This window comes from Microplitis demolitor, chromosome 2, assembly GCF_026212275.2.
Source record: "Microplitis demolitor isolate Queensland-Clemson2020A chromosome 2, iyMicDemo2.1a, whole genome shotgun sequence".
NCBI classification, from domain to species: Eukaryota; Metazoa; Arthropoda; class Insecta; order Hymenoptera; family Braconidae; genus Microplitis; species Microplitis demolitor.
Window position 1 is genome coordinate 835,366 of NC_068546.1, and position 24,552 is coordinate 859,917.

At 30.9% G+C, this 24,552-nt stretch overlaps 1 protein-coding gene across 1 annotated transcript; it reads left to right on the forward strand.

Annotated features, from left to right (window-relative positions):
* The first annotated feature begins 6,130 nt into the window (after nucleotides 1-6,130).
* On the forward strand, nucleotides 6,131-24,239 carry LOC103578431 (potassium voltage-gated channel protein Shaw). The gene is made up of 4 exons (XM_008559532.2): nucleotides 6,131-6,457; nucleotides 16,056-16,250; nucleotides 20,182-21,184; nucleotides 24,175-24,239. The coding sequence occupies exons 1-4, from the start codon at nucleotides 6,131-6,133 to the stop codon at nucleotides 24,237-24,239; spliced, it is 1,590 nt and encodes a 529-aa protein (XP_008557754.2).
* Nucleotides 24,240-24,552: the final 313 nt, after the last annotated feature.

A 24,552-nucleotide genomic window follows, 5' to 3' on the forward strand; every position in this document is an offset into this window, starting at 1 on the left:
AAAAAAAAGTTTTACCGCTAGATATTTTAGGAACTATTTTTTTTTATTATTCAAATTATTTAAAGTTAATTATGGCTAGATAATTGCTGTTGTTATAAAAAGTTTTAAAACGTCGGTTTTTTTATTTTCACTTTTATGAGCTCGCGATATTCTTTTACTGTTTGGCTCGGAAAGTATCGATATTTTTAGAAAAATATATCAGTGCAAATTTGTAGCTCGGAAAATTTTCTAAAAATTCCACTCAAAAAAATTTTAATTACAAAAATTACAAGTTTTAAAAATTTGAATTTTCCCGAAAATTTCCTTCAAAAATCCAGCCTCATACTTTTTTGTCTTTTATTGTCCATATCTCGAAAACTATCAAAAATTTTGAAAAATTATATCAGTGCAAATTTGTAGCCCATAAAATTTCCTACAATTTTCACTCCAAAAAATTTTAATTACAAAAATTACAAGTTTTAAAAATTTGAATTTTCCCGAAAATTTCGTTCAAAAATCCAGCCTCATACTTTTTTGTCTTTTATTGTCCATATCTCGAAAACTATCAAAAATTTTGAAAAATCATATCAGTGCAAATTTGTAGCCCATAAAATTTCCTACAAATTTCACTCCAAAAAATTTTGATTACAAAAATTACAAGTTTTAAAAATTTGAATTTTCCCGAAAATTTCCTTCAAAAATCCAGCCTCATACTTTTTTGTCTTTTATTGTCCATATCTCGAAAACTATCAAAAATTTTGAAAAATCATATCAGTGCAAATTTGTAGCCCATGAAATTTCCTACAAATTTCACTCCAGAAAATTTTAATTACAAAAATTACAAGTTTTAAAAATTTGAATTTTCCCGAAAATTTCGTTCAAAAATCCAGCCTCATACTTTTTTGTCTTTTATTGTCCATATCTCGAAAACTATCAAAAATTTTGAAAAATCATATCAGTGCAAATTTGTAGCTCGGAAAATTTCCTACAAATTTCACTCCAAAAAATTTTAATTACAAAAATTACAAGTTTTAAAAATTTGAATTTTCCCGAAAATTTCGTTCAAAAATCCAGCCTCATACTTTTTTGTCTTTTATTGTCCATATCTCGAAAACTATCAAAAATTTTGAAAAATCATATCAGTGCAAATTTGTAGCTCACAAAATTTCCTAAAAAAAACATTTGTGTTTCATGAACTTAAATTTTAACCGAGATAAGTTACAAGCGTATTAATAATAAAACAGAAAGTTTTATTACAAGAACTGTCAGAAAATTTTAAAAAACTCATACCGCCCATAAATCACTATTAAGAATTAAAATTTTTTTTTATTAAAAAGGAACATTATAAAATGAATAAAAATGTCTGTCATTGTCTAGATATTCATATATTTTTATTGTGTTGTAAATGGAACGAATAGATAAAAAAATATTAAAACCGAAGGGATTTTAAAAAATTTTATAATAATGATTTATGACCTGAGAATTATCAAGATTGATAACAACTTACCCAGTTATTTATTTGTGATTTATGACTATTAATTGTTATTAAAAATTTACAGTCGCCTAATTTTTTTTTTCTTTTATTATTGAAAATTCTCAAGAAAATTTGATGAGAAAGTCGGAGATAAAAAAATGCAAATACGTTTTATTAAATAATTTAGATGGTTTTATGTTACGGGTTATTAAATTCCGAGTTAATGAGGTAATATTAAAAGCTATTTTAATTACATGGTCTTTAAGAAAAATTATTAAATATGTATAATTTTTTTTTAAAGCTTTCTAATTAAAAAAGAGGAAACGTTTTTCTGACATTTTTGACAATTGATTAACTTTGCGTCATTAATATGCATGTAGCTTGTGAAGATTTTCATTAAATTTAATTACCAGTATGGGTTTTGGTTAGGAAATTTTCCGAGCTACAAAATTGTACTGATATATTTTTTCGAAATTATTAATAGTTTTCGAGATATCGTAAGTTAAAAAAAAAAGCTATGAAAATCGTATTTTTAAAAATTCAAAAATTCAAATTGTGGCAACCGGAAAAATTTTTTTTTTTAATTTTATTGAGATGTAATAGTTAGAAAATTTTATAGGCTACAAAATAGTACTTATAAATTTTTTCAAAATTTCCCATAGCTTTCGAGGTTTTTTTAAAAATACTAAAGTTCATCTGAAATTTCGCTGTCAAATTTTTTTTTTTTATAAATTAATAAAATTTTATCAAAATTATTGTTGACAATTTTGTTAAAGTAACATTGGGTGTATTTTTAATTTAACCGTAAAAAAGAGTAATTCCCTAGATATGATGTCACATAAAAGAAAAAAGGACGAGAGGAGTGACAACAAAAAGGGGTTAAAGTAAAGTAGAAAAAAAAATATATATATAAATATATATATATATACTACATACTTGATATCACTATGAGTGCACATCACATATATTTATACGTATATATATATATATATATATATATATGTATTTATACCGTACTAAAGTCGATTGCTCATGAAAACACGAGAAAATGTGTTACTACTGTCTAGAGGGCGGACATAAAAAATAATTAAAGATACCATATCATTATCCAGACATTACTTTCCTCATAATGCCCAACAATTTTTAATAATAATTGAAAAAAAAAACCAAAATCATTATTTTTTAAAATGATTTTCGGAAAATTTGAAATTTTAGTACTCAGTTGACTTCAAATTCAAAATAACTTGAAAACTATCAAGTATTTCAAAAAATTATAAGAATACTTTTTTTTAGGAAATTATCTCCTCTATAAATTTGTACTCATACATTTTTACCGTATCTTCAATATATAATGAGTAAACACACAAAGTATGAAGACATCAAAAAAAATGATTCGGGTATTTTGTGCTTACATAGAAATTTTGGGAAAAATAATGAAAATATGATAAAATGTGTAAGGACAAATTTGTAGGTTATGAAATTCTGCTAAAAAAGTTTGAGATAACCTAAGCTGTATGATGGATATTTTAGATAATAATTTGCAATGAAGCCCAGAAATCAATGATTTTTTTGTTGGGGGATGATATAAAATATTTATTATGATTGTTTATATATATATATATTTTATTATTCAGTGGTATTAAGTAGTTATGAAAAAAAAAAATCAAATTTAGTGGTGTAACGGCGACATACAAATGCCTCTTAATTTTTTTATTGAGTCAATTTTATGGAATTAAGGTCACGTAAAAAATGAAAAAAAAAAAAAAAAAAAAAAAAAAAATGGGGATAAAAGTCTTGGGAATAACTGTAGTATGGTGAACAGTAGAAACTAGGGTGTGAAGGATAAGGAGGTGGGAAGAAGTCTAAGAGTGATAAGGGTGCTAAGGGTAAGGGGGTAGGGTGGGGAGGGATGAACAAAAACGGATGAAGAATGAGAGCAAGAGTAGAGTATGCCGACTCTTACTCGGGATAGGAATCCGAGTGAAGCGAAATGAGGAACAAGAAGATAAAAAGGGCAAGATTATGTTGCTGGTACCGGAGACAGAGTTTTCTTCAGACAGAAATAAGGGTTGACTTTTAAATCTTAATGATAGTGTGGTTTTTAATAATTTCATGTTCCCGGTTAAATATGTCGGTCTTTATGGGCTTTAATTAATTGTCGAGATTAAATTTTAATTTATTGTTACTATTGTTTGCTTTTATGTCCTAAAATTTCTATATGAAGAATTTTTATTTATTTATTTAAAAAAAATACGTTTATTGCGCAGGATTTTATCACGATGCTTATCAACAAATAGATTGTTATTATTAACGAATAAAACCTACGATAAATCCATTTATTTGGTATAAATTTATTATTATTTATATATAGAAATATTGTATAGAAAAAAAATTATAATGATAAATATATAAAAAAATACAAATGTTATTTGAAAATAAATATTTAATTATGTGAAAAAAAAAAAAAAGTGATATGAAAAAAAAAGTAAACGGGTGTATGTATTTAAAATATTAAGCAATAGTTTGATAAGAGATTTAACTGGAGTATTAATCAGAAATTATAATTCATTTAATTAATAAATTAACTAAATAATTAATTTATTAGATGAGTATTTTTTTTTAAATTTAACCGTAGAATGCTTGCTTGTGGAGATTGTTATTATAAATAATGAGTACGCTGATTAAATGTCTTGAGAAATGGTCATTTTTTTACCGGTTAATTATTTTAATTATTTTTATTAATTGCTGATAATAATTATAAAATAAACCGGGGTAGCAAAATAAATAAATAAAAAGTTTTGTTTGCTGTGATTATATAGAGCGGGCTGTTGAACAAAATATTACGCGTATATTATTTATTTTTTTCGTCGAAACATTAGCGAGGCTGTTTTATCTGCAGGTAAAATAAGTCGCCGCTAAAGATCAGTGGCTCTGATAATTTATTTATTTATCTTAATTATCGTCACGAATTAGTCGCTCGTAAATAAAATAAACATATAAATAATTAATGACTAAAAATATGATAAATACAAGAGATTATTAGAGCAACTAAATAACAAAACGATCATGTCGATGTAAATGATCAAAGGGGGCATAATGAACATCGTGGTTTGATAATCGGCTCGTTAAATTAGTCGGTTGATAACACAAATAACAGGTCGCGACATTGAAATATCAGCAGACACCGCCGCCGTTAACCGACGTGGATTTCATTTTTTTTAACCCGCGGTATTTATTCAAACATGTGGAACCATGTACTCATCTATGCAGACTCTCATTATAAATATTAAAAAATTAAATTTAAAAGTAGACATTCAAATATATTTATTATTGTTTATTATTTATTAATATTTGTATGATAATTATTTAAATAAAAAGTTATCAAATAATTTATAAATAAATAAATTTAATTAAAGAGACAACTATTAAATATATATAAATATAAATAATATATATATTATTTGATGACAACAAAAAAAGATAATTAAATACGACTGTATTTAAAATTGAATTTAATTAAATGTGTTCGTGGCTTGGCGCCAATTCAAAAATCTATCGTCAATAATTATTAATTAAAATTTAAATAAAACGCTCAACTGAAAATCCGAGATCTACAAATACAAAGACTTGTAATAAACAAAAAAAAATTGTATTATACGATCGTCTTATTATTGTATTTTATAAAAAAATTTTAATGTTTCTTAAAAAAACAATCGTTTAATTTTTTGAATGGAAAATTTAAATCTGACGTTAAAATGCCGAATTATTTAAAAATCAAACTAAAGATTAATCCCAACTCTAAAGTAAACAAATTAAACAAAAACATCTACCGAATTTAAAATTTTCCATTAATCCATTAGCATAAACTTTACAAATGTAATTATTTCCACTAGCAGCTAAAACCCAATAAATAATTCACAAGAATAAAAAGATTATCATCCCCAGAATTCAAAGCTCAGCTCAAATACAAATCCATCTGTATAAATTATAAAAAAAAAAAAAAAAAAAAAAAAACACCATCTTAAAAAACAAGTTTCTTCCTTTTTATTTCACTCAATCATCCGTTCACTCGTTAAGATCATTAATTTTATTTTAAAAGTAAACCCCCATCTCAATCACCCTCTTATAAACTCCTTCCCTGTCTCCCCTCGCTATCGGCGTTTCTCTTAACGCGATTATCACAGCACGAGTGAACTTGACTGAGGAATATTTTACGCTTGACACTATTCTTTACAGCCTTCTTTGTGTTTAAGAGCCTCCCAATATTCACAATCAACCTCCCCCTTCTTCTCCCTCCTCTCCTTTCCTTCCTTTCTTGCCTTAATTTCCGCCAAGAAATGGCTAAGACTCGATATCTCTGCCCGAGACCTGGAAAAAAAGACCAAGGCCATTAATCAGCCCTCATTAACCATTAATCATTAAGGCCTCATGTGCAGATAGAGATTTGTATCAATATTCGTAAATCCATCGGCAAGACAATTAATCATTAACTATAATCGTTTTCCAGGTGAGGCCGCCAGGATCACCAGCAGCAGTAGCAACTGTAGCTATTGGTTGCCAGCGGTAGCAGTAAGCCGATTAAATCCTCAATTCGAGCAGTCCCTGGCAAAACAGTCAATCGAATCACCAGTAACTGTCTAATTGCCAGCAATAAACCACCAACTCACTTAAATCACAATGAATTTGATAAATATGGACGCGGAGAACCGGGTGGTCCTCAACATTGGAGGCATCAGACACGAAACCTACAAGGCGACCCTTAAAAAAATACCCGCTACGAGGTTGTCCAGGCTAACGGAAGCACTAGCCAATTATGACCCCATTCTCAATGAGTACTTCTTCGACCGGCATCCAGGTGTCTTTGCCCAGGTCTTGAACTACTACCGCACTGGAAAGTTGCACTATCCTACGGACGTGTGTGGTCCCCTGTTTGAAGAGGAGCTTGAGTTTTGGGGACTTGACTCAAATCAAGTGGAACCCTGCTGCTGGATGACGTACACGCAGGTAAGTCACCGAAAATTCTTGGGCCCAGTTGGGTTGGAGCTGAACGGTCTCAGCTGGTTGATGCATCATCAAATGATCGGGTGATGATAGGGAACGTGGAGAATCAATTGACGATTGAGCTAATTCATTAGCGATGTCAAACGAGCCATTGCTATCTAATCCAGCTGCCCGTTCTCATGCTGGACTGGTCGCTTACTCTGTCGATTCGCGTTCTCTACCTGCCACTAACGGACTTACACACCCCGCGTACCACAAGTGCGCTGGTGATTGTATACGCCGGCGTACGTCGACATTAACATTTCCACGATAATCTATTGCTTTACATTCGACGACGATCAACGAGCAACAACCGGAGAGACGACGACATTCTATTGTCGATGGAAATTATTGCGCAAAGTACTGCAGATAAATTTGAATTGATTATTACTTTTTTTTTGGGGCTTTGAAATTCAAATGAGTAACGGATCAACTGAATAATAAGCTGGATTTTATTTCTCGATTTAAAATGTTACGCAATTTATGTCAGATAGAAAATTGGATATCAGTTAGATTGATTTTACGTCGGTCATTATTTTTGAGATTTTAGGTATTACGAGCTTATTTCAGGGATTATCTGATGAAAAATTTTTATTGAAGCTTCAGTTTTGTTGTTTGAGAAAAATTGGTATAGATGTTAGTTTTTAATTTCTAAGGCGCTTGAAAAAATTGAAGTTATAGAGTAAATAAGCTTTAGATTGGATTAAAGCCAAGGAGTATTGAAGCTTGATATATTGCTGAGATTTTTGTGATAGAATATTTTAATCAATTTATACATGCCTTGAATCCGGTGATTCCTGTGGAAATCTGAATTGGGCGCTTTTTTTAAAACCAATATAATTTTGCTGTCAGTGTTTAGGATGGAATCGCACTTCCAGATCTTTAAGAACAGTGAATTTCTGATATTTCAAAGGTCAAAGTTCTAAATATATTAAGAATTATAGAAATTACATCAATTTTTTAAAAATTCGAAATTTGGCGCCTTTTACAAAATGAGTATAACTTTGGAGACAGTAATTAGTTTTAAATGGCACTTTGAGGTCTTCAAAAGTTGTGAATTTCTGACATTGGAAGACATCAAATTTTCAAATTGATCAATAAACATTGGAACTGCATCATTTTTTACAAAAACCGAAATTGGGCGCCTTTCCTAAAATAAGTATAACTTTGGAGACAGTAATTAGTTTTGAATGGCACTTTGAGGTCTTCAAAAGTTGTGTATTTCTGATATTTCAAGACATCAAATTTTCAAATTCATCAATAAACATTGGAACTGCATCATTTTTTACAAAAACCGAAATTGGGCGCCTTTCCTAAAATAAGTATAACTTTGGAGACAGTAATTAGTTTTGAATGGCACTTTGAGGTCTTCAAAAGTTGTGCATTTCTGACATTGGAAGACATCAAATTTTCAAATTGATCAATAAACATTGGAACTGCATCATTTTTTACAAAAACCGAAATTGGGCGCCTTTCCTAAAATAAGTATAACTTTGGAGACAGTAATTAGTTTTAAATGGCACTTTGAGGTCTTCAAAAGTTGTGTATTTCTGATATTTCAAGACATAAAATTTTCAAATTCATCAATAAATTTTGGGAATGCATCAATTTTTGTAAAAATCGAAATTAGGCGCCTTTTTCTAAATGAGTATATCTTTGAAGACAGTTATTATTTTGAAATGGTACTTTGAGATCTTGAAAAGCTGCGAATTTTCGACGTTTTAAGACATTAAATACTTAAATTGATCAATAAATAACGAAACTATACAAATTTCAGAAAAAATCGAAATTAGGTTTCGTTTCGAATATAACTTTGTAAGCAAAATTTAGTTCGAAACGGCATTTCTAGATCTTTATTAGAGATAAATCTATGATATTCCATAAGCCCTAATCTTAGAATCGATAAAAACTATCCAAGATAAATTTATATCCTTATAAAATTCCACTAAAAATGAGCATTTCTCAAGCCGTTAAGGAAAGCATGAAAAATTCCACCATTTTCCAGACCTACCTAAATCGATCTCAGAGCATCCGAGACATCAATTCTCTACCGATCATAAAAAACCTTATCTGCAACCACTTATAGCTCCCATACATCTTAAATGATAACAAATTAGCATCCTATTAAAATCTCCATCCAACTTCGAAGACCATTGGGCGCCATGGCCTTTTTTAATTTGACAAAATTACTACCCAATCACACCTTTTAATCCTTTTAAGTCTCACTTAACCAGCATTCAGCGGTAGTCGTTGTAAAAGTAAATAAAAAAAATCTAATTAAAATAGTGTAAATTAAAACATTGTTCTATATTTTAAAAGTGATATATTATTTTACATAACATATTTATGCATTATACATTGAGCTAAAAAGTATTAACAAAAGTTTACTTAAACTTGTTCTCAACAATTTTATTTTGAGGTCACGTTTTATAACAAATTGTCTAAAGCAAACTTTTTAATTTGCCTTCGTTCCTTTTTCTTTATTATTAAAATAATAAATATCTGCATAAACCAACTATTTAATTAATTTTATCACATATTTAACCCAGGCTTTACATAGCAATAAAAGTATATAGTCTATATTTAATCCAGCTCGCGCTAATTATTTAAAAGCAAGCAGTGGTACCGAGTCGAGTCCCAGGTTGGGCGCCACTGCGAATATAGTCACAAGGTTATTACATAACGAATAGTAAAAATAACTGAAAATATTATATAGGTCATACGGGAACTTATTATGTGTTTAACAATTTGCAATGGTCTATATCTGACTGGTGAATAATCTCGTGGGAGCTTAAAAGTATAATCTACAAGCAGCCAACCGAGGGATGGCAAAATGAGTCACTTTGTAAGTATTACATTATATAGAAAATGTAAGAGGACTCTTTGTGCCGTTAATAGTGTTGGTTGGTTGGTATACACTGTAACTGCTTGAGGCATCACGAGTCTGTAGTCTGTAGTCTATAGTCTCGCGACGAGGAGGAATAACTTAAGACTTTTAAATATGGAATGTCTTTCATGGAATAACTTGGTAAATGAGGAAGCACCGAATAATAGGTAAAACCTGTCGCAAACGTTAAACTCTCATTCAATACAAAGAATCTCTATTGCTGCTATGAAACTTTTGAATTTTAAATTACTTTTATTCCAAGACATTACTATTCTACTGGTCTACTTTCATACTTGGAGCATTTGTATTGGTTGATCGAAAAAGTTTTAATTTCTTTGATCGACAAGTAAATTATATTTTTCTACTACTTATTGCCGAGTGATATTGCTTTAGTTTATATTTTTACTGAAAGTAATTAATGGATAAATATTTTATGAGCTCTGTGATATCTGAGTGACAGCCATGGCGCCCAATTTGTGTAATGATCAAGTAAATGCTCGACGAGTTGAACATTTCAGCTTTTCGAGTATTGGAAGTTTATTGTTTCAAGTTTTGTCCTCGATTTCTACTAACGAACGCTCTGTTTCTGTGACAAGTTCGGTTGAAATAAACAAAATACTGGAAATTTGTTGATCAATTTTAGAATTCAGTGGGTGATAATGTTCGAAAGACTTTAAGCGTTGAATTTTCAGATGATTATTCCAAACTGACGCTTGGTCACGAAGTTCCGTTGGTTTTTTTTACAAGCACCCAGTTGGGGCTGGCGCCTAAATTGGCATCAGATCAATTAAATGCTCCACGGGTTTGACTTTGAAGCTTTTCCAGCATAGAAAGTTTATTGTTTCCAGATTTTCCCTTGATTTCTACTAACGAACGCTCAATTTCGATGACAAGTTCGATTGCATAATGAAAATTCTGGGAATTTATCGGTCGATTTTAGAATTCGGTGGTCGAAAATTTTTGAAATACTTCGAACTTTAAACCCGCAAATGATTATTCAAAACTGACACTAGGTTACAAAGTTAAGTTGGTTTTTTTACAAGCACCCAGTGGAGGCTGGCGCCCAAATTGGCAAATGATGCGTTTTCGTAAATTCTTGAGCGTTATAACGCCTAGTTTGAGCTTGTAAATTTGATTTATTTAGTTATTGATCGGTCTGAACGTTTGACCTCTCAATCTGTTGCTAGCTTATCACCCTCGTAGACCTTGACGCCCGATTTAAAACTCGATGCTGCCTGCTAGGTAATCATAATTTTTTATGACGACCTTTTTCAATCTTTTTAAAAATGGGTTTACTTGAAATGTTTGCTGGGCAATCAGTTAGACCTCCTGTCACAAATTTCACACGCTCCATCTTGAAATTGTTTGTTTTTAAACTGATTCTATTTAAAAGACGGCAAGTTTAACTTCCAGACTTTATGTCACATATCCTTGGTCTGATTTAAAAGTTTGGCTGCTTAAAATCTTTTCAATTGCTGTCGCTCAAAGACTTTTCCAAGCGGCATTCCAATCTGAAACCTACTTTTAAAGTAATGCCGCTTTCTAGAAGGCGACCGGAATTCCTTGGAGGATCCACTGATGCAATGAATGGATAAGTCTCTTGATTAAAACAAATTAATATTCGATACTGTAATTATCAAGTCACCGAAAAGTTAGCAAAACAATTCCAATCGACTGAATCATCAGAACCCACTGTCTGAATATCCAGTAATTAAACTGTTTCAATGATTGTCGGAGCAGATAAATGGAGCAATTAATGGATGGCCATTGATAAAATCAAGTTATCCGGTAAACTAAGAACAACCATTGAAATCTAAACACCACCAACGTGGAAGGATAGTTTGGAGTTAATCTTCTCGGAAGGTCGTACTGAGAGTCCACAAGTTGTCTAAGTACTCAGAGGGTTAAAGGTACCGAAAAATAAGTGCACTTGAATTACTCGAACCCAAGTCGTTAAACTCTCATGACTCGTAATTCACTTGCTCGATCGAATCCTATAGAATTTTTACCACTTTCTTACCAGTTGGTTACACGAAAGATCACAAGCGTAGCAGACTCCTCGTTTTATTAATCTTCATACCTACCTCAGCTGGATTTTTTCACTAAAAGTTCAACATCCACCGGCTGGCTACTCCAGATGGTTTATTTTTAACACAGAATTACCACTGGCCGCTGGCCAGAAACGCGATCATCGGAATTACTTTTAAAGCTTTTGCTTTTGAGGCGAATAAAAAAGGAATATGATATAGAGCAAGGAACTGGTACCTGGCGAAATAAAAAAATGACTTTCTCTTCGGAAGCTTCCAATTTTCCAATGCCAGTCTCTATTTCCTCTTTCATCAACTTCTATCATTTATTTTTTCGTTCTCTCTTTTTTCACCAATCCCACGTTGACCATTTGCAGTTTCTCACATTCTACAATTTTACATCATCGCATTGGAGTCACCTTTGTCATAAAGTTTCACTTAGTAACTTATCGCCATATATATATATATATAATACAAAAAAAAAAAAAGGAATTTAGCAGCCATGCCTGTATGAAAAAATAATCTATGGTTGAAATATATAAAATTATATATGTTTGCAACAAAAAATATATGATATCGTATATTGTATATTATAAAAAACATACAGCGATTTTGGCCGATTTAATATAAAATTATATACAGTAGTAAATATATGTATTCCATATATGTAACTTATATGTTTTTTATATGAAGCTATATATACATTTATATTTACCTTATAGTATATTGTATTGATATATTTCCTTTTATATTCAAAAAAATATAAAATTTTTATATGAAATGAAATATATATTAACATATAATTTATATTATATATGGCAGCGTATATTTTCTTTGTTATATTTATGCATATATTTTATTCGGTGTATGTATATGTATATGGGTATATCATATATTCGCATCAAATTAACTAATTTTTAAAATTTTATCTGCAATTTAAAGAGTATATTAAAATTTATATCTAATTTAATTGGAGTTGGTCACACGAATAAGAAACTTTTTTTTTCCATACACAATATAAATATATGTTTTTATATATGATCAAAGTATATTTTTCGTATATGATAGAAATATATTTTTATATATGAAAAAAATATAGTTTTCGTATATGACAAGAATATATATTTTCATATATGATAATAATATATTTTTTGTATATGATTGACATACATATTTTATATATGCTAAACATATACGGACTCGTATATGATGAATATTATATTTTTTAATATTAAAAAATTTTTTCAGAAAATATAGTTAAATTGGCCACATATATTTTCTGATATTCATCATATATTTTTACATATATTTTGACCATACATGTTATTTTCATACGAGTGTGAATGCCCAAGTAATAAAAGAAAAAATAATAATGTGCTGGGTGGTTTACATGTGCATAAAAGCCTTCCGTGTACGTGTTTATCCTCCGTGCGGGCTTAGAGCTTTTACCTGACGCCTGACGCCCGGTTGTAACTTATCGATTGCCTCGGTTATACGCTAGCGAGGAAAAAGAAAATAGATCAAGCCTCTACTGGTTGGTTGGATATTTCTTTAGAACAAACGCAAGCGTCACTATACACAAATGCAATACCTACAATATACATTTATATATTTTTTTTCTTCAGATGTATCGAGCTTTCATTCTTTTGTTGTTATTTTTTATTTTTATACTTATTTGACAAATAACCAGATACATCCGGACGAATTCCAATTGGATTACGGTGATTCCTGTTTTTTTTTCCGCTGGCAAACTTGGCAACTCTACGACCCAGATTTCCCTACTCGCATGTCGATTCACATATATGTATATATAAGTATGTGGGGATAGATATGTGCATAATAGGAGTGTAGACACAGAGAAACCGTATCCAGAGTATTCGCAGTCTATCCTTTTTCACTTAAGCTCTCTCTGCACAGACTAAATCGATGTCTGACCCAGCAATAACACTTTCAAGTCAAGTACCTATTAACACCCTTAAATCACAGTGTAAACACTTGAATGTATTTACCAGGTAATAAGTCAAGATTTAAAAAATCGATAAATTTACTTACCCAAGCACTTGTGAAATCCTCCTTAACTGCTTTCTATTGATTTTTTTATTTTTATCCTATTATTTGAAAAAAAAGCGACTTCTGTGCTTCTGAGCTGCATGCACTTTATGATAAAATCGCAATATTTCGAGGTGTACTAAAAATATCAGAGCTAAAAAGTCCAAAAATATCAGCAGTTCGTGCACTTTTCTTTGTTAGGGCATTAATGGACCATCATTACTGGCTAAACCGTACGAGCTACCGTTAAATACTATCAGAGCTTTTTTGTAGAGAACGAAATTCTAGATAAAAAACTCTTTGGTGATATACTACCGCAGTTAATAGTTTTGACGTGAGAAGCGTTTTTATAGTTTAAATGACATTTTCAACGGGTTAAATAGGTTTAGTCTAGTTCAAATACACTTGAGAGTTTATATAACGACTGTACAACGTGTATTACTATAACAAACAAATGTTTTATTCTATAGTCAATGTCACCGCAGTTATATTAATATAGTAGTGCAGGTTGTAGATATTATTATGTAGGCCGCGTCGTTTGCACGACAAACATGTCATCGGATTTACAGAAGTCTATTCCGTCTACTCTAACCCGTTATGCAAATTATCTTTGTATATTTTGTTTTGTAGTTTTCACCCCGGCTAAAAATTTACGTGTGAATACGCTCGGTGGTAAAAACGATCTAGATCTACCGTGACCTTTTCAACGGGGTAAGCTAGGTCGTTTCCATGCAGGCACTAGACAACCTGATTCATGTTGCCCTAGGATACCATGACAATCTCATGTACACTGGACTACTAACACCCTTAACAATGTTTCCTAACTCTCAGCTGTCCAACCCCTTCCTATCAAAACTTTCGGACAATTTGATGAATCATCTTCCAGTTCACTGGTGTTTATCTAACTTTGTATGTTGGTATGTTCCAACAAATATGTGTTTATCTATTATTGTGTGCATTTATCCCTGTCTACCTCACTCTCGAACGTGTTTGGACAGCTATATTGGATTTTATCCATTAGAAGTCAGTGTCCGATTAAATCACTGGATAATAAACTTAAAATTTAACTTGGCTACAGATTTCCCGCTTTTGTTAAAGTCACTAGTATTACTGTATACATATATATATATATATATATATATGTGTATGTGTGTGGTTACGTGAGACAGCTCGTAGATGTAATACGTCAGTGAAAAGTTTTAAGCCTCTGAAATCCACTTTTGAATGACGGCTAGATCCGAGTTTTGATACTTTATTATATATATATATGTATATAGTTACTGTTGGATAAATTATTTTTATTCAAGCTTTTTTCTGGATTATCCAATTTGGATTATTAAGTTTTTAAAGGGATTTTATTTTCGAAGATTAACAAATAATTTATCAGTGCGATACAATTAGTGGTCATTATCGAAATTAGTAAATTTTTGAAATTTTTTTGAAATTTTTAACCCATGGAAAATTAACTACGAGACGCCAAGGACTTAAGAATTGTTTTATGAAATGGCGGGAAATTTGAAATTTCAAAATTGGTATTTAACCCTTTTCCGGCTCGGAGTATCGGTGAGTTTAGGTGTGAGTCATGTGGGGATAGAACCAATGAAAGTCCATTGTAAGGCTGTATAAGTGAAAGTTTAGATGTGTAGTGTAGAGAAGCGCCCCCTTCTACCATTTTTCTGGCCGTCTCTCTAGGAAACAGACTATTTCTCTCCCATTTTAAGAATAAGACGTACGATTCAAATTAAGAGTAGGGATTCAAGGTCGACAGGGAAAGGGTTAATGGAAAGCTTGTTTCTGCATTTCGAGGACTATATATATATATGAATATGTATGTAAAACTTTTGAAAATTATAGTTTATATGTCACTGGTTATTATCTAGATTATATTCAGTCGGTTATTTTGCCGTTTTGGTTCCGGGTCACTGGGCATGGCGCCCAAACATAACGACGAAATAACGAAAGTTTTGTAATGGCATTATTTGAATAAATTCAATAAGATTATTTGAATTTTGTTTTATTTTTGAAGTTTTTGGGTGAATTGGTCTTTTGATAGTTTAAGTTGTTTTACAAGTTCGAAAACAGAAATTTAATTCAGGTTACGGTTTGCAATAAATTTAAATATTTTCGTATTGATGTTTAAAGTTGTTGTTTAGAATTGACCGAATAAAGTCACTTTCACTGAATTTGAAGGCGTTCTTTACAGTAAACAGACACAAATTTTAAACAGTAGGGGATAATTTTTACTGAATTGCGGCTAAAGTTTTTTGGATTCAAAAATTTTTGAAAATTTCAATTTCTTTGTTTTAGCAGTACGCAAAAAAAATTATCGATTTACACAATGAGAATCTGCAGGCATAAAAATGGCATCTGCAATGCCGAAATGTGGGACGAAAGTTTTATAATAACTTTTCTTAACTCAATTAAAAGCTTTGAAATCTTTTAAAGTAAATGTTTGAATTTTTCTTTCACATAATCAAAGAACTAATAATTAATTACTGACTAAATTTAAAATTCCCCAATTCTCAGTTGTTTTTTTTTTTTTTATTTAAACTTTCTTTACATTACTTAATGTTAATAATTTATTATTAAAATGCCTTAGCATCGGGACACCCAAGAAACCTTAACGGTCCTTGACAGACTGGACCTGGATACAGAGAAACCCAGTGATGAAGAATTGGCCCGTAAATTTGGATTCGAAGAGGCCTATTACGAGAATCGTCTTACGTGGTGGCAAAAGCTCAAGCCTAAAATGTGGTCATTATTCGACGAACCTTATTCCTCAAATGCAGCCAAGGTCGGTAAAAAATATATGCATGTATTCATCATATATAACATTCATCAGAATCCAAGAAAGAAAAATATATGTATATGATCATATATGATCTTATATGTTCATATATGATTAATATGTGATCATGACCATATATAATCCATACTTAATCATATAAGATCCACATGTAATTAGTGATCATGCATAATTGATATGTGATCATCGATCATATATAATTCGTATCTGATCAGTGATCATATATGATTATATATGGCCATATCTATTTATAGTAAGCCTTTAGACAGAATTTTTAAAGCATCATATATGAACGCATATGCTCATATATACTGCAATATAGGCTTATATACTCGATATATGATCATATATGTTAATAACATATCCAAACAACAGGAAAAAAAAAATTATATCTGGACATATATACTCAGATAAATTAAACATGATTGTGTATGATTCACATATGTTCACATAAGTCCATATATGGAGAAGTATGAAACTTATTTATGATTTATTTATTTCGTTTGAAGTTAATAAACAGTAAAATTTAATTGTTTTTTCTTTCAGTTATATGGTTATTTTTTAACCATCATATATATCATATATGATCATATAAAACAATATATATACGTACAAGACAATATATGATAATATATATGCACTTGTAGTCATAAGATTTGATAAGGCCAATTTTTTAATATGATCAGATATAGAATCTTCATATATGACTTATATGATCATTTAGGGCTGTTTATGATCATGTACGACCATATATGATCATATACGATCATAGATGATCATAAGATGTTGTAAGGCCAATTTACATGTATGATCAGGTACAGACTCTTCATATATGATCATATAAGACCACATATGGTCATATACGATCATATATGATAACATGTGATCATAAGATGTTGTAAGGCCAATTTATATGTATAATCAGATATAGACTCTTCATATATGATCATATATGACCACATATGGTCATATACGATCATATACGACCACACATGATCATATACGATCATATATGATCACATATGATTATAAGATGTTGTAAGGCCAATTTACACATATAATTAGATTTAGAGTCTTCATATATGATCATATATTGTCACATATAATCATATATTCTTCCCCCGGAAAAACCCACAGCACTCTTTAGCGTGTGACCTCTATCGATTAAAAGTTGGAAGCCGTCAGCTTTGTATTTTATTTTATTTCACCTGTTTTCATGTTAATATCACTAGTTTTTTTTTTGACATAATTTAATTAACTGTCCAGTTAATTTGCTAAATGTATTTGCTGGCTGATAACAAACTGTGAAACTGTCTCCACTAATTAAATACAAACACTTATACATTATTTATCGATAATACAATTCATCATGTAAATGTATATTATTTATTCTCCATATTTACATTAATATAGTTTCATACATTCTTATATAAATACATATATGTAGATGCTAAAATACATATACTTTTATAATTTTTACTGTACTGAAGACATTTAATCATCGATTGAATTGTCCGGATGCACTAGATTATCTTTTGTGATAAATAATTTTTTTTATCTCCGCTTTTATCTATTGATTTTCATTTTATCTCATATTACATCATTTATATTTATATAAATTTCTTTTTAACCTAAAACTGAAATAACTTTTAAAATATTGAGTTTAATAAAAAATTCAACGAATAATTTTTTTTATAAAATTTTATTCTCTATAAATTTGTTATCATAAATTTTTATCGTATTTTTGATAGTTGAGCCATAAAACCAATTTATAATGCGCGCTGATAAAGCAAATAAAAATTTGATGATTTTTTTTTTGTCTAGAAACGTGAATTTTTCTGATATTATTAAAAATAGATTAAAAAAATTTTTGAATAATTTTCGAATGTAAATTTAAATTAACGGAGCGAACATATGTAAAATTTCGTGATAGTTTCCACTGCAAGTGATTTTTAATGCCTTTATTTAATTACATAAGCAAATTTATTCAAAAGCTATTGATTTTAAAATTAAATTTTAAAACGCTAAGCATGCAATGAACCACAATCGCAAATAGTTCAGTGATATCTACACACTGCACGTCATTTAGTATCAGTTTGCTACATAGATGTACAGTAATTTGCCTGTCATTGATTCGATCATGTGGGTTACAGTTAACTCATTGCCGTGCCAACGCTTTTTGTTATCAACATTCTATCCAGTCATCTATGTGTACTTATGCGGTAATAACGACTGTCCTACATCCAAACTTGATTTTCACTACATTCCCTTGACATTTACACGGAGAAGAATATTTTACCGAAAAACTGGGCTCAAAATTGCAAATCATCGATTTTAGCTAAAAAAAACTACACGGAGAAAAATTTACGGTAAAAATTACAACATAGTAATCGAAATAGTTCCTATGTCATAATGGTAATAATTACTATGATGATATGGTAACCATTACCATAATATTATGATATCGATTCTCATTCATTGTAGTCCTTGTTATCATGATGTCAGGGTTATATTTGCCATGATATTGTTGTAATAATTATCATAACGTTTGAAAATTCTTCATAGTATGGAATCATTACCATATTATTAGGGTAACTATTACTATGGTGCATGAGAATCATTAACATGGTATCATGGTAATGGTTACTATACTATCATAGTAATCATTATCATAATATAATAGAAACCATTACCATAATAAATGAGAATCGTTATCATAATATCATAGTTATAGTAAACAATACTATCATAGTAATCATTACCATGTTATTATAGTTATCAATACTTTCGTAGTAATCATGACCATACTATTACGGTAACCATTACCATTGAATAAAAATTATTACCATACTATCACTGTAATCAATACTATCATAGTAATCATGACCATACTATTATGGTAACCATTACCATTGAATAAAAATTATTACCATACTATCACAGTAATTATTACCATACTATTACAGTTATCAGTACTATCATAGTAATCATGACTATTCTATATGGTAAGCATTACCACTGAATGAAAATTATTACCATACTATAATAGTAATTATTACCATACCATTATAGTAATCAATACTATTATAGTATTCATTACCATACTAGTATAGTAACTAATACTACCATAGTAATTATTACCACACTCGCATGGTAACCATTACCATTAGATGGAAATCATTAAATTAATATCATGTTAATGGTTACCATACTTTCATAGTAATTATTACCATGCTATTATACCAACCAATACTATCATAGTAATCATTACCATTCTATTATGATAACCATTACCATTGAATGAAAATCAATATTATAGTCTCATGTTAATGGTAACTATAATATTATGGTAATAGTAATGATACTACCACAGTAATTATTACCATAGCATCATGTGTTGATATTTAACAAACGTACTAGGAACAGTTACCGTAATTTTCTCTCCGTGTAATAATAGATTTAGCCACATTAATTAATCAATTAGTATCTCATATCCACAACGTAATTAATTATCGATCGTCATACTTATTATGAATACATAAAATTTCAATAGATTTAGCGAACCCTTCGCTCCGTGTAAATCAATACAAATTTCAAGTGGGTTTCGTATTTTACACGTACCGCCAATGTTTAATCATCAGTGGAACCGACCCCTGACTCCTTCCTTTGTATTTCTCTCTACATCTCCCTCTATCATTGACTCCCGGTTTATTAGCAGACACGTTTAAACCCGATAAATTAATAGACAGCCATAATTCAACATTCCCTTAACAGAAATCGTCTAAAGTTCCAATTACTCCTACATCCTATCCTTGAACCAATTGGCGCCCATCCTTTCAAACCTCCTTGCCCAAAATCTCCCTATCAAAAATTGTCTAACCAATGGCTAAAAACAATATTGTTATTTGTATTTCCACAGATAATTGGCGTGATATCCGTCTTCTTTATTTGCGTATCAATTTTATCATTTTGCCTAAAGACTCATCCAGACATGCGGGTTCCCGTGATAACGAACAACGTCGTAAGAAAAGGAAACCGTACGACGATACACATCGACAAGGAGCACACAAATGCCCACGTTGCATTTTTCTACGTAGAAGCACTTTGCAACGGATGGTTCACTATCGAATTCCTGACCCGGATAACAGCGAGCCCGAATCGTTGCGAGTTCATCAAGTCGTCAGTGAACCTGATAGACATGATAGCCACACTGAGTTTTTATATTGACTTGGCGCTGCAGAAGTTCGCGTCGCATCTAGAGAACGCAGATATCCTGGAGTTCTTCAGCATAATTCGTATAATGAGACTGTTTAAGTTAACGCGGCATTCGTCGGGACTTAAGATACTGATACAGACGTTCAGAGCGTCTGCTAAAGAGCTGACCCTGTTGGTATTCTTCCTAGTCCTCGGCATCGTCATCTTCGCCAGCTTGGTCTATTACGCCGAGAGGATACAAACAAATCCACACAATGACTTCAAGAGCATACCTTTGGGTCTCTGGTGGGCCCTAGTCACTATGACCACTGTAGGTTATGGTGATATGGTACCCAAAACATATGTGGGAATGTTTGTTGGTGCACTGTGTGCACTGGCTGGTGTCCTAACCATCGCCCTGCCGGTGCCCGTGATCGTTAGCAATTTTGCTATGTATTACAGTCACACGCAGGCGCGAGCCAAGCTGCCCAAGAAGAGGCGTCGAGTATTTCCGGTGGAACAACCTAGGGTGCGTCCTGGAGTTCCGGGGGCTGCAGGGCAGGCTACTGGTCATGGTGGTGCTGCCTGTACTCCACAGACTGCCCTACTGCCTCCGGGAAGCGGGGGGCTCGGGAGTGGGGGCGGAAGTGGAACCATTATTACTCCCCAGAACAGGAGGATGAATGCCATCAAGACGAATCATCCGAAGGATCCATTTGCTATCAAAGGTTAGTGGGAATTTTTATTGTTTTAGGGTTAGTTGGTTTCGGGGCCGGACTAAATGAGAACACCTTTTTTTCCATGTTCGTAAAAAATATACTGATTTCATTCAAATTTGAAAATGTCTGAAAAAAATTTTTTTTTCATGAAATTTTACATGGACATGAGATAGGCGATGTTAGCAAAAAAAATCGAAATCGGACTATCGATTTTCAAAATTTTTCACCATCGAACCATCCATGTTTTGACAAAAACATCGATGTTGAAGATGCGCGAATTTCAATCATTGAAAGCTTTTAAAATCCTTCAAATAAAAATGCAACGAAACTCACAGTTAGTCAATAGTCGAAATTTGCAAAAAAAATGGAACACAATTTCTTATTGGTTAAAATTAAGGCTCGCGCGTGGCGCGTTATTTAAATTTCTTGTAGAAATTTATTTCGATGTCGATGGTTCATTATATTATATCGAACATCGATGTTTCGACTTTAAAAAAAACCGACCGAAAAATCCATGTTTTCAAAAAAAAACATGGATAGTTGAAATATCGATAAATATCGCCTATCCCTATCACGTACGTCGGCGCAGTGGATAGCAGCGAGGACTTAGAATCGGAAGGTCTTAGGTTCGAGCCCAGCAGTCGCCGGAATTTTTTTATTAAAAAAAAACATCATTCTGTCTCACTAATGTGTGCATCCATCAGACTAATTTGTAAAATCTAGTTGCAATTTTTTTTTTTGTGACATAAAATTTTTTTCAAAAAGTATTAGCTGACTAGAATTTTATAAAATTTTGTCAGACCATTTTCAGCAAAAAATTTCATGAAATTTTGTGAAAGAACTTGTTCCTAGATAAACAAAAAATTTCTAAATGAATTAGATATTTTTTGCCGAAATCAATCATGGGCGCCACGACTCGGAAAAAAGTATTTTGCTAAAATTTTGTAATTATTACCGTTGATTTTTACCCCCGCGCATGTAATTAGCCAGCATTAATTAACTTCTAACCCAAGAGCCATAATTAAAAATAATAATAACTTTAGATGAATGAACACGGTCATTTAGCCGTAGGTCATATAAGTAGAATTTGAAACCCAGAGTTTATCCAATATAACCGATAAACATTTTCCAATTAATATTGACATTTTCTGTTATGACGAAACCGCACACTAGCATCGTCCGAGCTTAATTATACCTCCCACATAGCATACTACACACTACATATATAGTGTCCACCCTATAAATGTTCCGGCGAAAGTTAATCGAGTTTGTCATATGTCAAAATACTCATAGATGTCACCACTTTTCTGATGCATTTACGTTCTATTTTAGCAGGGCGGGTTTTTTGGCGCCCAAAAGCAGCCGAGACCCGAAAAAATTTATCTAACTACAATAGATATCATTCGTGATATAAAATGAGGTATTAATATCAAAAGAAGCCGTAAAATATATTTAATATTAATAAAATAACAATATGCTGAGTTAGACAAAAGTTTTTCGAGCCTGGGGATAAATTATTAATATAATTATATTATACATCACGTAATATCCTGTTGCCTTTAGGGGAAACTCACTAACTCTTGTTGCATATATATAACAACTCCCTTGCCTACATACTTTGTAATACTCCTTTACTGTCATTATTTAATCAGGAGACCGCGGAAACCACAGAATTCTCTAGACCTAGACGATTCTTCCAGGTCTTTGTATCTGCACCCATGTGATATGTCTGTTTAAGTCATTTGACCTGCGGTGATTAATAGTTGTTTTGTTTGATAATGTCAACAACTATCAATATGTTTGTACTGATTAATTATTAAAGTTTATAAATGGAGAGAAATTTACGGTAACAATTACAAAATTGTATGGAAATGGTTACTATGATAGCATGGTAATGGTTACTATAATAATATGGTAATGGTAACCATACTATTACAGTAATTGTCACCATAATGTTATAGTAATATTTCTATTTATAAATTTACATTTATAAATTCTCCATATTACGGAAACCATGACCATAATATTATGGTTATTGTAATTATATGGTCACAGTAATCTTTACCATGCTATTATGATAATAATTACCATAATCTTATTATAATTATTACCATAATGTTATTGTTATGGTTACTATGATAGTACGGTAATGGTTACCATACTAGTATGGTAATTATTACCGTAATATTATACTAATGTTCATCATGATAGTATGGTAATTACTACCATGAGATTTTAGTAACAACTACCATAGCTTTTAGAAATTATTCAAATTATAATAATGGTTACCATTCTATTACGGTAATGGTTACCATACTAGTATAGTAATCATTACCATAACATTGTAGTAATAACTACCATAACTTTTAGTAATTAATCATATCATAATAATGGTTACCGTTCTATTATAGTAATGGTTACCATTCTATTATGGTAATGGTTACCATACTAGTATAGTAATCATTACCATAACATTGTAGTAATAACTACCATAACTTTTAGTAATTAATCATATCATAATAATGGTTACCGTTCTATTATAGTAATGGTTACCATTCTATTATGGTAATGGTTACCATACTAGAATAGTAATCATTACCATAATATTGTAGTAATAACTATCATAACTTTTAGTAATTAATTGTATTATAATAATGGTTACCATTCTATTATAGTAATGATTACCATACTAGTATAGTAATAACTACCATAACTTTTAGTAATTAATCATATTATAGTAATGGTTACCATTTTACTACGGTAATTATTACCACACTTTTATGGTAATTATTATCATTTTTTTATGGTAATTATTACCATATCATTATAGGTTCTAATTTTCTAAACTTACTAGCGATAGTTACCATAATTTTCTCTCCGTCACAAAAAAAAAAACTTTTAAGTAACAAAATGCCTCATTTTAATTTTTGTCCGGCCCAACTTAAATTAAAATTTTCGTTTTTATTCAAAATTAAAAAAAAAAAATTATTTTGTTTCAGACGACGACAGAAGAAACTCAAATTTACGAACTAACGGGACCAAATCGTCAAGTGGCCTGGGCTAGTATTGAAATAAAACCTCACCTCCACTGCCACTGCGTTCGTCATTAGAGATTTTCGATAAAATAATGCCAGTTAACGAGACACTTGTGTGAGTAAATATAAAATAAACTAAAAACAAAGTGTGTGCTATCGATTGTGTTATAAATAATTAACGAGTTAGGGTTTTCGCAGATTAAATTCTCGCGGATAAAAATAATAATCACTAACAAGAAAACAAACGAACAATTGAACAAATAATTAGATAAAATAAAGTGAATGAGTGAGTGTACATTAGATAGCTAATGACTTAAATTAGAGTTAATCAGGTCGTAAATA

What these genes read in the sequence shown, in the direction of transcription:
- LOC103578431 (XM_008559532.2), top strand. Translation starts at nt 6,131, where the DNA reads ATGAATTTGATAAATATGGACGCGGAGAACCGGGTGGTCCTCAACATT. An exon ending in ATTCCTCAAATGCAGCCAAG is followed by an intron (nt 16,251 to 20,181) that starts GTCGGTAAAAAA and finishes GTATTTCCACAG; the next exon opens with ATAATTGGCGTGATATCCGT. An exon ending in GGATCCATTTGCTATCAAAG is followed by an intron (nt 21,185 to 24,174) that starts GTTAGTGGGAAT and finishes ATTTTGTTTCAG; the next exon opens with ACGACGACAGAAGAAACTCA.